This window comes from Semicossyphus pulcher, unplaced genomic scaffold (assembly GCF_022749685.1).
Source record: "Semicossyphus pulcher isolate SPU_LCO1_2020_fin unplaced genomic scaffold, fSemPul1.0.p SCAF_3, whole genome shotgun sequence".
Taxonomy (NCBI): domain Eukaryota; kingdom Metazoa; phylum Chordata; class Actinopteri; order Labriformes; family Labridae; genus Semicossyphus; species Semicossyphus pulcher.
This window is the reverse complement of record NW_027211704.1, coordinates 16,217,958-16,232,436: the sequence shown is the minus strand read 5'-3', so window position 1 is coordinate 16,232,436 and position 14,479 is coordinate 16,217,958. Positions and strand designations below refer to the sequence as shown.

The following is a 14,479-nucleotide window of genomic DNA, read 5'->3' as shown; positions in this document are numbered from 1 at the left end:
TGGGGCGAAACATGGAAGAAAGACATGATAAACTACTGAGTGATGTGCTCGAGTAAGTCAGTTCATGTCCTCTCCCTTACCCTTAATGGTTTCTACTCATGCGGATACATTTGGTTTATTTAAACAGGTATCCTTACATCTCTAATACTGAAAGTTCTTTTGCAATGGTGGTGATATAACGTTATTTACAGTGCTCACATCACTGAAAAACACCATAAATAACACGTCATAAAAAGCTCCTCGGCCGCATGTCTATCCACAAACAACGTCCAGTAGATCTCATCTGAGATCTTACCGCCCTTGTTGACAGTCAACAATGTATTTTGGCCGTACAAACCTCAGTGGATAAGATCTAAGTTTCTAAACTCTTAAAAAATCTTGGTTGTCATCCTTCTGTCTTAAATCACACAGCTCTGCATTTTGCAACAGTTCCTGTGCATGTCTGCAGGCCCACATGCTGCAGTATCTACTTCCCCTTCCCACACATTATCAGAGGCAGAGGGCGTGCACGGAGAATCACTCTCGATCTGTCCCTGTGTCAAGCATCTTCACACCCTGTGGTGACCCGAACAGAGGGCTGCAAAAGACACGTTGGGAAACCGAGACACACACACAAAAAAAGCCACAAACTAACTTTCTCATAAGTAGAATACCTAACTCTGAGCTAGTTTAGAGTCTCTTGACACATCAGGAGTAAAGTGGATAAAACATAAAGATATGAGCTGTCTGTAGAGTTAGGGACTGAAGCCGATTTTCTGAGCTATCAGTATCTCCAGAGCGGAGAGAGTAGTGCAGCCTCGTCCCAGAGGGCTCGCACTGAGACACACAGTCTGCAGGAGCGGGTTTTTATCTTACAGCTCTCCCTGTAATTGCAGGATATTCTGCTGCTTCACATACACACTCACAGATCTGCCATCCAGTGCGTCATACAGCTAATTGGGCAGCAGTGTGGTGCAGACTGTTGAGTAAACACAGCCAAATCACCCTAAAACACAGGGCAGCAGCTCGTTTGATACATCTCATGGAACTGGCACATTTTTGCCAAAAGGGCTTGTTGTTAAGATCGGTTCCAGAGTAGCTGATGAGATGAGGTTTCTCCTGGAGCTGCGAGTGTCCTCTCAGAGGTAGAGCTGTTTCTACCTGTGGAAAAAGATCAGTCTGGCTCGGTTCAGCCTGGGAAACTCACGTCTCTATTATCAGCTGACTGTAATCACACCTGGCGCCCGCTAAAAGTCAGACACTGACTTTAATAGGAGGGGGGAACTGGGTGTCTGTGCAGCAACTGACCACATCAGCTGACCAGCAGTAGAACACCTTGTGTTGACATCAAACAGGAGCATCTACAGTAAATACATGACTGTGCTTTTTAGCAGCGTGCTGTAGCCCAAAGGTTAGTCTTTCATTCAGCACACATTCGCCTGTGTGTTATGAAAACGCTTAGCGATGTAACCGTTTTTAAGGTTGTACTGCAGCCTCATTTGAAAGGTTTAACTCCTCTTTTGTCACACCTATTTATCATGGACAGGTATGAGAGTCAATTGAAATGATTTGGGCAACTATCCAGAATTTTTCAGACCAGTCAATCATCTCTAATCACTAACGAGAATAAGATAATAACAGGATCAGACCGGAGTCGGAGGCCCGAGGTCCCTGCCTCTCGACTGTTGCAGTAGCTTTAGCTCAGGTTTCCTGCTCAGCTCAACATGTAAGATTGATGTCTTTTTACAAACAGCAGCAGTGGCTGAGCTAGTCGATAGGCTCTCTCTCTCTCTTTGATCAATAGTATGTCTGCAATGCTAAGCCTTGAGAAAGTTTCTAATCAAAGCATGCAAGAGAAATGTGAAAAAGGTGGGCGTTTGCTCTCCTGCCCACAAACTGCCTTTAAAACGTGTGACAGCAGTTACAAACTAATAAAACTAGGTGAGCTTAACTCATACCCTGGAGTGTTTGGCAGCTGCCTTTTATTGCAACAGGGAAATTAAATTTAACAATACAAACATAAATCTATCTAATGGTTTTAAGTCTATAATTTACAGAATAATGAATGCATCTTTAATGGAGCTCTGTAGAATAACATGAAAGAAGGGTATAAAAGATAACCTCCAATGATTTTCATACCAGAAGTTTATCTGATGGGGGCTGTGGTCAAACCTCGGTGCAGGTGATGTGACACCGACTGCAAGACAAGATAAACACTTCCAGGAAAATCCATTTGTGACGCAAATGGGCAGGCTTCAATCCCACAGTTATCTGCCCGGGATAAATGTTTACATTAGATACACCTGGTAGTTCATAACTACATAACATTTGACATAAAAGAAACAATGTGTGAATTTAAATTCTCAATGGAACGGCGAGCAGAGAGCTATGTAAACATTTCCTTCAAAAACAGGAAGCTACAGAGTGACAGTGATTGTCATTTGAAGCAGCAAATAGCGCTTAATGTGAGATCATACAAACACAAACACAGTATCGGACCCTTAAAGGGCCAGTTCGCCAATTTTCAACCTCAGTCCTATCATGCTATTACGGGGAGCTAATGCCATTATGGTAGGAAAAAAATGCAGTTTCGCTCTGTGCCTTTAGAGGACGCTATCCGCTTCTCCAACGGGCCCTGGAAAACCTCCACCAGACTACATAACCAATTTCCCCAATATCATGTGATTACAAATGTGGGTATTGGTTAAATAATAGAGTAAGAGAAAGACAAGCTGGCTAAAGACGAGACAGACTTCTCCAAGAGTGGCGTTGAGATCAAAAAGTTTCTGTTTCCTGTGCCATTTTCTTACTGCTACAAACACCTCGTGTTGCTACCACAAACAGCATATAACTTGTGTTTAACGAACAGGAAGCGTTTCCCCGATAGCATCAGAAGCAGGTGTTACATTGCCAACCACCTTGTGATCTTCTGGGGATCTGTATGGCACTTCCTTTGTGAAGTTTAAAGTGTTTTGTGAGTGAATTTCCCAGCAGAAAAAAAAGATTGACTTTTATAAATCCACTATTTCAGGTACAGTGTATCTACCAGGATTTCTAGCTGAAGCTCTTACCACCCAATAACTGCTGTAATGTTCACTTGAATACCACTTCCCCATCCTGACCACAGCATTAGCAAAATCTGCAGATGTATGAGCATGAGCATCCTCATGCACACTGCAGAAACCAGACATAAAGGAGGAAGAGAGAATGACTCTTGGTCTTATGTCATGTGGGTTATTTCTCTCTTGTCTGTGGAAAAAAACACGTCTTCTTAGCATGTTAAGAGTTACACAAGCCTCTCTTTACATCCCCTGTCTACACTGACATGATATATTCTTAGCCAGGAAATATTAACAGCACATCTCCCTTCCCGTGGTGCGAGCAATGTCACATGGAGGCCTCCTTCGGTTTACATTAACGGTTTGATTCTTTGATCATGAGTATAACTGCCTGCAGGCTGCACAGTATGTCAGCCTTACATTGTTACATGTGGCAGGCTCACTGCGGTGACTACGAGGAGCTGTGTAATGAAATCCAAGCCAACTCTGCGCTGTAGCATCGACCAAGTCATAAACTGAGTCTATCACGTGTGCTGCAGTGCATGCTTGTATATCAAGCGATAAAAGAAAAGGGAATTAATCACAATGTCACCATATCAGCTGCAGTAAAGACTTGAAATAAAGTCGTGTCTCCTCTAAGAATCATTTTCCCCTACATATAAACACGTATGTGCTGCAGTTTAATGTGCACACATCAAGATATTTTAGTCAAATCTGTGTCCGTATAAGCGTGTAAGAAGTAAATGTCCCAGTAAACTGTGCCCACAGGCTGCATGCATGTATTGAGTGTGCCAATGTATTTACATAACATCACTGCCTGTCATGCCTCTGAGCGAAATGTGTTCAACTAACACTGAAGTGTGTGTGTGTGTGCGTGTGTGTGTGTGTGAATCATGTAGAGATATTTCCTACTACCAGGCTGCTGCTCTAAGCAGAGCATGCTTCCAAGAAGAAACTTTTCATTCGAGCTAAGCGGGGGGAAAAAGGGCTGGTAAGCAAAAGAAAGGAGAAAATCAACTGAAGTGAGCAGCAATTTTTTTGTTGTCGAAGGGGAGGAGATTAAATGTAAATCAAAGAGCAGAATCAGCAGGGAGGCCCGTGAATGAGTGCTTCCTGTTAATGAAAGCTTAAGTCCTCTCTGCTACATTAACTAATGGATTTCTCTGGGGACGCCGAACAAGACACAACAATCTAATACAGAGTAGACATCTTTTTTTTGGGGAGGCATTATTAGAGAAAAGTTGTTACCGTGGAATTTCCTTGCTGGATTTGTTCGTTTAAAGCAGGTAAAATATTTAGCACTTAGATTTTGATGCAGTTTTGTGTGAGACTTCCTCGGCTTGCTACAGGAAGTGTGTGCTTCAAAGCTGATTCAAAAGGAGATCCGTCATTCACGACTCTGAAACGAGGCTCATCTTTCAACCTAAACCTCATCTCAGAGTCTCTCCTGTTTGCTTTGGGAGCGACACAAGATAGGCTTCAATGGACACACAGGACAGACTGCTTTTTCATGTGTGTCTATTTAGTAAGCAGGGAAGCTTTCCTCAGCTGTTCCATCAGATACCATGGCAGCAGATGTGAGTGCTGAAAGCATCGCTGGAGGCGTGATGTCGCACCTCTGGAAGGATGTCACACCTCTGTCACACATTCTGGGATTCAATAGATGGATTTTGATTTCAGCTACAAACTGTAACAATGCACCCTTTCGACAATGGGTTACATCCTCAAAGAAGGAGTGTAAAATCAAGTATCCAAATACGATATTTTTTAATGAACAACTGCATATAAAAGGAAACCTTAACCATACATACCAGGTTTAGCTCTAGAAGCAGCCTTCACATGCTGTTACAGGTAATTCAAAGTGTACAGCTCTTACTTACGCACAGATTCGTGAACCCTGGGTTCATATTCAGACCTCTCCTATAATTCCTTTCAACCCCCAAGCACGGCGGTGGATGGTAATTACTGATATGCAACCTGCTGTACAGAGCCGAGTGTGTAATTAGCCTTCTAACCAGGGGCACAACTTAACAACCAGCCGTCTCTTCAAAGAGCCAGGAGAGAAACACTCTCTGTGTGTTTACTGTCAATTCAAGCACAATGTTCGGCTTTCTGTCAGGAGAGGAGATGACCAGTCACTCGTTACAAACTGCACGGGATGTACCGAAATCACCCAAATTATTTCAGATTTAAACAAGTTATAGAAAGAAAAGAAAGTATATTTGAGATGTTGCAAAAAGAGAAACTAAAGGTTCCACTTACACAGAGAACGCTTTCATATTGTCAATTTTCCTCATATTTTTGAAGACATATAAACAAACATCTGAAGAAAAAGGACTCCAAGTTGCCAAATTTCAGCAAGGTGTCATGAATAATATAAAATCACTGTCTATTCACAGAAAATTACACACTGCGCGTTCGGGAAATTGCATCGATTCCTTTGAGGCATCAACAGGAGTAACCCCAGGAGTGTAATGAGCACGAGATGAGACGCATCATCAATGCAGGAATTCACTGATTTCATTCATGCAATCTATTCCTTCGGCAGACGTGAGCGTTGCTGCTTACTTTCTTTTTCTTCTCTGAGCTGCATTTGAAGTGAGGTTTAAAGTTCAGAGGAGCCCTGTTGCGTGAGAAAGCAGGCATAGAACAAGGTGTAGGACCACCTAAAAGGAATGTGAGCAGCAGAATAACTCAATCCCTCAAACGGAAAGTTAAATAACAAAGGAGACATGGGAAATTCTGTCTTTGCTACCGAGGAGTACTTTCAATCAGTTGTTGCATGTATAAGTTTGTGTGTGAATTCTATTCATCCAGTGCTGGGAACAGTTCACCATCTCTGTCCAAACAGTAGCCCACTCATTATCAAGCAGACCCCGAAGTTCAGCCCCGCTGGGAGGAAACCACTCAAACCTAAGACTGCCTATTTTGGCTGTACTGTCTAAATAAAGAAAAAAAAACACTCTGGTCTGATATGTCACTCAACATCCAGGGTTTAGCATTTCACAAATTCCCTCACATCCTTGCTGGAGGGGACATGTTCTCCAGGGTGCTGGTTCAACTTCCCACAACTTATTTAATGATAAAAGCGTAGGGCTAAATAAGGTCATGCTGCTTTTTAACATGTGGCAGTGTCACTAACTAACAAACTAAAGTTATGGTGCAGCTACAAAAATACCTCAACAATGGGAAGGATTTGAATGAAGGCCACATTTTTAAAGGCACAAAAATGTTACTATTAATAGCATTAGTGAACTTTTTTCCTATTTTACTCATGTGTCATGTCCGTTCAAGTGTTTCATGCTGTTGCACAATTCGTCTGCAACCACCAATGTGGACATTTTGCAACTAAGGAACATTGTGGAGCCAGACTACTCACCCAGCAGGAGCAGTTTCACTTCTCTCGCCGCCTTCTCTCCATCCTCACGCAGGTTTTTATCAATCATTTTAGACCTCTCGGCCGCCGCTTTATCTTCCTGACTGACCGTACAACCCATGGTTCCTAGTGCGCGCTTCAGGACTGCTGCTTAGTGGGAAAATATCACCTGGGAAAAAATAATTAACGGCCGAGTGGCAAAAAAACCCTTATTTAACAAAATAAGGGTTTAAGTTGAGTAAGGAGACTTTTTGTTGAGTGGCGAAAAACGTGACGGAGTCCGTTCATCCGCGAGAGGGAAAGAAACTCATAGAAACAAACGATTTCCTTCTGAGGTGAGAAGTTGGTTTTTCTCACGTATGAAATTCCCAAAGACTCACAGTCAATCGGCCAGCAGCATTGGTGCTTTCTTATGAGAGTGGAGAAGTTGTCCAGCGACCGAAAAAAAGCTAAAGCAACTTTGAGTTGACTTTAAGCTACAGTTCCCACGAAGAGCAAGTTAAACACACGAAAACGGGCCACGAAGTTAGCAAAAAAAAAAAGTATTCCAGCTGTTGAAAACCGAGCACACGGATTCCTGCCAGTCAGGCTACCGGACACACACAAACACTTTTACGAGGCTATCTGTCTCTGGTATTTCATATATTTTGTTTGTTTGTTTTAGTCCTAATTGCCGCTACGCATTATTTCCCCCGCGTTGAGATTTATCACGTTTGAAGCCACACCCGTAGCCGCCGTGAAGTTCCCCTCCGTCCGACAAACAGCGAGACAGACAGCGCCGTCACCTCCCAGCTCAACAGCAGCAGAGCCAACCTTCAGAAGAAGGAATAAACCGCCCACCCGCAGTGCTTCATGGGAAATGTAGTCAACTGCTTACTTTAAAAACCGTTGAAGATAGTATTTCCCTGCTTTTGTGCTGTGCCAATTCGTATGATTTACTGACCCAAGTGAAAAAATTTGGGATACCTCAGTTGAAGAGAAGAGAGATAAAATGTTTTTGTTTGCTTATATTTTAATAGCCTACATTTCTGGCTAATATTTAGCACTAATATACGGTACAGGCCTTTTGTAGATTTTAATAACAAATTATTCATTTTAAAAGAACAGAAAGTGTGTGTGTGTGTGGGGGGGGGGGGGGGGGGGGGGCATAATTAAAACGTTTACCTGGGTAAAAGTAGAAGCGTCCTACCATGTTGAAAATACATAATTCAAATTAAAAGTATGCTACTGTATTAAAAATCTTACTAAGGCCAACGAGAGGTGGCTACAAGAGTATTCTCATTGTGTATTTGAAGTAGCCAACCAAAAGAGTATGGTACTCACTATACAGGACAGTCCCTCTGAAAATGTTGTATTGATATAGATATTTACATGTAGCATTATGATGATGTAACCAAATGAAAGCACATTGTAGTATTGCACAATCAAGCTGCATCAAATCTAAGTAAGTCAAGTACAAGTACTGTACTTACGCCCACAGTTAATTATTAAATGTCCTTACTAACTGTCCACCACTGTATTGCGCCACAAATGGACTCCGCAGACTGTCATTTGGCTACTGTAAAAAAAATCAATATAATAGAATGGCGGCGGTTTTGGACCGTAAAGATTATACATAGGTATTGAACTATAACTAAGATTTAAAATAAGCTTAATACAAACTAGATAAATAACACTTTTAGAACTGCTTTGCTACATAAAACATTGTTACATTGAGACATAGCTCCACAACTTGGGCATACCACAGGTTTTTAGTGCCACCTTGTGGACTAACTCCTAACCCTCAAGAGAAAAAGCCCTTTCATTTTATTGTTTTTGTTCCTCAAAATCTTATGTTATTACGCTTTTTGGGGGGGCCAAGGAGATATATGCTACTTATTTAACGTTGATGAATAAGAATTAGAGTACATTTGTGAAAACATTGTTGGATTGAGATGCATGAAATACAACTTCATGTGTTTCTTCTTATCACCAAAATATACTTGCTTAAAATTTCAGGTCATACTGCCTACAGGTCACCCAGCCATAGTGGTCCATTTAAAGCTGTTTATTCTTCTTATTCACTCTCATAATCTGCAAAACAGATTACAATAGACCCCCTGAATGGTGTGAAAGAGGGGAGAAATATCAGATATCTGACAGATGATGGAAGATCAAAGTTTTGTTACCTCATTATCTTTATTGCAACATTGTTTACAGTACAATAACTGCCAGCAACATATTAAAATATATAGAGATACAAGAAAATAGACATGAATAGAAGGACAAGGTTTAAAAGCACTTTGAAAATGATTACATTTATATTTTTAATCGGACTAAAACTTTAATTCTATTTACATTGTACAAACTAGATATGCATATAGAATATAAAGGGTATACATTTATATACATTATTTATAAATGCTGGCCGATGTCAATATTTAATATGTTACTTTTCAATCATACACACTTCAATAAATCACACAGAGGGAGACTAACGACAGTCAGATCTAAATAGAGGTCCTCAGAGATCATCTTCCATCAGCCACTTACAACACATCCCCTCGCTTTGTTGCCTCTTATTTTTCGTTTTTTGCATTTTGTGAGATTTTTAAAAGTTTCTGTATTGTGCACCGTTAAAAACACTCATTTCATTTACCAAATGACTCATCAACATACAGTCAATAACTTCACTAGGAACAGGAAGTGGGGGATATACAGTATATATAACCCTTGCATTGGTTAAACAACATCAAACACTAAGTTATGCCCCAGTGGCTGATCCAGATTATTCCCTCTGCATACAGACACATAAAACAATCATATATCTAGTTATAACAAAAACAAATGGGGGTCAAAAGAGGTTTGTTGTGTAACTACTTGACAGGACAATACTGTAGTCTGGTGTAATGGAGGTTGTCATTTAAAAAATAATGAAATGTAGGCAAGAACACCAGCTCAAGTCCAAGTTAGTATGTTACAGTCTGCTGCAAAGCAGCGAGGAAGTCAGCATTGAACCAAACTATACCACTGATGACAAACCACTGACTTTAACAGACAAATATAACAAACAAACAAAAATGCACAGGTTTTTCAACCTGTTTTCCATCACTGAATCAGATTCAACTGATACGCCCGAATAAACATTAAACATGAAGTTTAAACTGTTAATCCATGGATGGTAGGACACGAATATTATTCTTCTCATCAGAGTACAGGTCCCGCTTTAACAACACAAATGCATATAGGTACTATAGTTCAAATACAGTATTTTCTTTTGTTAAACATGGACACTTTAATAACCTCCAACAGTACATCCAAATAGTTATTTGTTTTATCTACAGAAAGGACCAGAGGAGGCATGATCGGAGAGGCTCACAGGAAAGCCAACTTTGACATTATTTCAAGTAGTGTTTGCGAAGACATCCATATGTTACCATCAATACATCGCTAATTTCTCATAATCTACATTAGACCGATCCATTTATCAAGGACTTTGTTATACAACAGGGACATGCCCTTAAATCACATCTATAAAATATGTGAATTTTCCAGATATCATTTGCTTGCATTTCAACTGAGTCAGAGCTACGAGAGGTTGTGCTTATCAAAGGAAAGTGCTATTGCTAACCACCAAGATTCAAGATTGTTAAAGAAGACAGTAATCCCATGTCTGTGGTTCTTGTTAGGGATCAAGCTTGTGCTGGACACAGACATATTTACAGACATCAAAACTGTTTCTAACAACTGAACGAAGTGACCCTGTTGTCTTTTTATACATGTTTTGGTTATCTCTGATTACTTCCAGTGAATGTTCAGAAACAACACATCAAATCTTCAGGTAAAAATCATCCCTGCATGATGATTAAGAACACTGTGCGGTAGCTTTTCTCTTTTCACTTATCACTTTCATCTGTACAATCCAACTAATGAGGTCATCAGTACCATTTATCACGGCCATTTGCACAGTGATACTGAATAAAAAAAACTCTGAATAATACAGGCAGTCCTTCGTGTAGTGATCTAGCCAGGAACCATTTTTAAACTGTTCCTGCCTCTGATAGACCTAGCTGAGGATGATGTCATCAGTCCATACTGCATCTTCTGAGGTTTTCATCAGGTAGTGATTAATAATAAAAATATACATCTAGGTCATATTGTTTAGGAATGTTATGATAAATGTGCAAACAACACTATACCACATACTGACTGCGGTTTTGCACCCTTGCTCTGTCGCAGGTGAGGATGTTAACTCCTCACAGCAGCAGCATGATTCAGTGGAATAGGAGCTAAAGGCTGCACAACTTAAAGGAATAGTTCAACACTTTTGTTAACATGTCTTTATGCTAAGCTAAGCTAAGCATTTGCTAGCTGGAGCTTCAAATGTATTGTACAGACAATAGTGATATTTATCTTCTCATTTAACACTTTAGTTCAACATGTCTTTAAGCTAAGCTAAGCTAAACTAAGCTAATCATCTGCTAGCTGTGGCTTTAAGTTTATTGTACAGACAATATTGGTATCAATCTTCTCATCTAACTCTGTGCAACAAGGTAAGGAAGAATGTTTCCAAATATGTTAAACTACTCCTTTAACTTATCTTTCCGTGCGGCTACCGCTTTCCCCTGTATTTGCACAGAATTGCAAAGACGCAGTTATTAAAATAACTTAGAATAATAATAATAATAATGATAATGATAGAAATAAAAATCATAACATAATTTTCTATGATTAAAACATTTCTGGCATTCAACAATTAAAAGAAGGATGCCTCAAAGTTTACAGATAGATCATTAAGGGTTGGCAGAGATGCTCAATCCACACAGGGACGGGATATAAAGACAGCAGCGTTCTAAATAGTTGCTTTTCTCTTTTTTACATCCATCACACAAGGCACAGCCTCCAGTATCAACTTCAAACTTTGCACCTGGCCTATTTAGTAAATTATCTATCAGCTTTCCAAACACACTCTACTGGCCTGGATCTGCAGTCACTGTTTGGCAGGAAGTGGCTTTTTGCAGAGAAATAGAGACCCAAACTCCACACTGCTCCTCTGTGGCCAATATTCTCTAATGGAAATGGGCATCTTGAACACAGAACATGATTCAAAGTAAAAACCGTAACATTACAACACAGGTCTAACTCTACAGTATAAAACCCCAAAAGAAATGGAAGGTGGTGCCTAGTGACCACTGCTGGCTTTGCTGTTGCCTGATGTCCAGTCAATGATGATAAAGCTGAGACTCATTATCATAAACAGGAAGCCTATCCCAGCAAAACAGGCAGCCTAGAGGAGAGAAGGAGTGAGTTAAATAGAGCGAGAGAGAACAGCAGATAAAGAGACCAATGTAGGAACACTAACTGGATGCATCTTTTTCAGATCATGACATCTTAACAGAAACTTCCTTAGCATATCAAAGAATATATGAATGACTTACTTCCTATAAGGGGAAATTCCCTAATAAAACAAGACCACACGAGAAGGAGTGCTGTTGTACTGAATATCACGTCTGTGATTATTTTATAGGACTATAATAATATAATAATTCATATCACTTATGGCCGAAGATAATCGCAGCCATGCTGATATTCAGTACAACAGCACACCCTCAGGTGTGATATTACTTTTATACAGTTCTATAAGCAGCATAAAATAGGAAATAGTAACAAGATACAACAGATAATAATGTTTAGTTAGTTTGAACATACATTCTACTGCAGACCATCTACCTTTTATTATGTACATTTAGCTGTATGTTTTAAATTCTCATGCAAAAAGTGAAATAAGAGTCCTTACAACAGGTGCTTTGTTAGCCTGTGTGTTTGATTAATGAAAACAAAGACTGTTTTCTGTAACGTTCATTATGTGACATTATATAACACCTGAGGGGATTGATAAGTAAAGTAGTAAAGTCCCAGTGCTGCTATACTCTATATCAGCACTCACATGAATTGCTCTTGTCCAATCAAATTGCTTGTTTAGAACTAACTGTTTTATAATGTTATTTTGAGAATTACACAGATGTTGATATTTGAGAATTACATTTTTTTTTTAGATAAGAGTAACTTTTTTCCTGGTATATTGTTGAAGGCCAATTTCATTTTTGAACTAGTTCTATTGATGCAGCAGTGAACTCTAGGGTGTTTCAGTACTATTTGACCTCACTGTTGGGTCTGGTTACAGGTGCACACTTCTGACCACGACCAGCCGACACCCACACCAGCATCAGTGAAGCTAGGTGTGGTCAGAGGTTAACAGACTTGGAAAAAAAAACATGAAGAAAGATTTTCAGTCTGGCTGTCGGCATCTATTTAAAATTGTTTTGTTTCTTGTGAGTCATTTTCAATCCACAGAGCTTCTTCCTCAGCCCTTTGACGGTATATTTCTGCCACATTTTCAGACAGATTAACTTCAATTCACCTTGAATAAATCTAACTAAAGCCGTTTTCCTTAGGGTCAAAAAACCGACTAACACCCACTACCATCCGGCTTTTTTGCTTAATGGGAAAGGCCACAATCGGCATTCAGACCCGGGTCGAATGACTCTGCAGTAGACCCGGGTAATTATCGCCTCGGCTCTGTCAACACGCTAATCTCATACCCCTTTCCGGCGCAATGCTATGCTCCGTCAGTAACTTCTGCAACTCCTCGTCATCTCAGCTACAAAATCCGCCCGTCTCCGTCCAAACGGCGCGCGAACATCGTTCCAAATTTTTCACGCCAAGTTTAATAAACAGACTATAAAGACCTAACCATCGTAACATCTTCACTGTTTACTAACCCTGTTGCGGGCGCGTTTGTGACGCCGCAGAAAAGAGACCAACAGGTGTACACTCCACTGGCAATGGGAAAGAAGACAATCGGCATCTATAAGCTGGTCTGAAACACCTGTGTCACCACGCTAAATTTAGGTGGGAAAGGGGTATAAAATTAAAAATATTTATCTGTTGTTCTCAGAGATGCTCACCATGATTTTGGGGGCCGAGCGGAGCGGCTCCTCTTCTTTGGGAACAATACGAATGTAGAAGACTGCAGGGAAGATGAAGATGAGACAGGGGGCAGATGTGGCACCTGGAAAGCAGACAAAAAACACAAAATTATTCATGAATCTGATTCCCCATGAATTATAAGTCCCTCTTCAAGTGCTGCTGCCAGTCTGATTGCACTGTACCGACTATATGGAAACAAAAATGACCAGGGACCCTAAAAAAGACCTTTTAAAAATATCAATTCCTTTTTTATATACAAGTTTTGCATGTCTCGCCATATTGAAGTTCAGTCTGTCTTAATGTTTATTCTTCATGTGTCAAAACCCCTCTTATCCCGGGGTTGCTCTAACCTACCAATGATCCCAAAGATGCCCAGGATATTGGGGGCAAAGATGACCAGAAGGTTGATGAACGTGAGCAGAACGACAGCAATGGCGATGTGACGAGGCCAGTTAAAGGTCTTGTTGGGAAACATCATCTGCTGGATCGCTCTCCGTACCTTTTAATCATAATTTAAAAAAACGTTTCATCATATTTTAAAACAACAAGGTGTATTAAAAAATATCTGTCATCCACAGATCGAGCCAAAGTGTAAACTTAAGGTGCTAAAACCATACTCACAGGGAACAGGACAATGGGTACGGTGAGTGTGACCGCAGTGAGCACAGCGACACGCACACACAAAATCAGAGTGTCATACGGGTCGATGCGGCTGTAGGTGTGAAGAAGCTCTGCTTCCACTTCACCTGAGAGGGAAATAGAGAAGGTTTAAGAACTCCTCTGCAACACATCGTTTTTAGCACTAAGATTAAGCAAGGATATAATTATAACACAATTTAAATATTGATATTATCTGGTATAAATCACAACAAAAACAGACATTTTAATTTATTAACATACTTTATTATATGTATTATTTATTAACGTAAAAATAACTTTGTAATTTACTACTTTATGTTTTTTTAATGTATAACTGATGGGAACTTTCAGGGCAGTATATTATGTTTACAGTATAAATGGTGTTTGTAAGATCTGACCACTAGAGGGGGCAGATGCATCATGATGCTTCAGCCTCCAGGATTATTGTGACTAAATA

At 40.1% G+C, this 14,479-nt stretch overlaps 2 protein-coding genes across 2 annotated transcripts in view; both read right to left on the bottom strand.

The window, feature by feature from the left end:
* LOC138606067 (guanine nucleotide-binding protein G(i) subunit alpha-2-like) overlaps positions 1–7,180 on the bottom strand; it is a 52,678-nt gene extending 45,498 nt beyond the window's left edge. The window contains exon 1 of the mRNA XM_069678527.1: positions 6,418–7,180. Coding sequence (XP_069534628.1) covers positions 6,418–6,535 — 118 coding nt within the window. The 5' untranslated portion in view covers positions 6,536–7,180. The remainder of the gene's footprint in view (positions 1–6,417) is intronic.
* A 1,407-nt stretch (positions 7,181–8,587) lies between these two features.
* Positions 8,588–14,479, bottom strand: part of LOC138605735 (sodium-coupled neutral amino acid transporter 3-like) — a 40,968-nt gene continuing 35,076 nt past the window's right edge. The window contains exons 14-17 of the mRNA XM_069678150.1: positions 14,005–14,129; positions 13,738–13,882; positions 13,362–13,465; positions 8,588–11,680 (exon numbers count right to left, since the gene is read on the bottom strand). Of these exons, the coding sequence (XP_069534251.1) occupies positions 11,576–11,680; positions 13,362–13,465; positions 13,738–13,882; positions 14,005–14,129 (479 nt within the window). The 3' untranslated portion in view covers positions 8,588–11,575. The remainder of the gene's footprint in view (positions 11,681–13,361; positions 13,466–13,737; positions 13,883–14,004; positions 14,130–14,479) is intronic.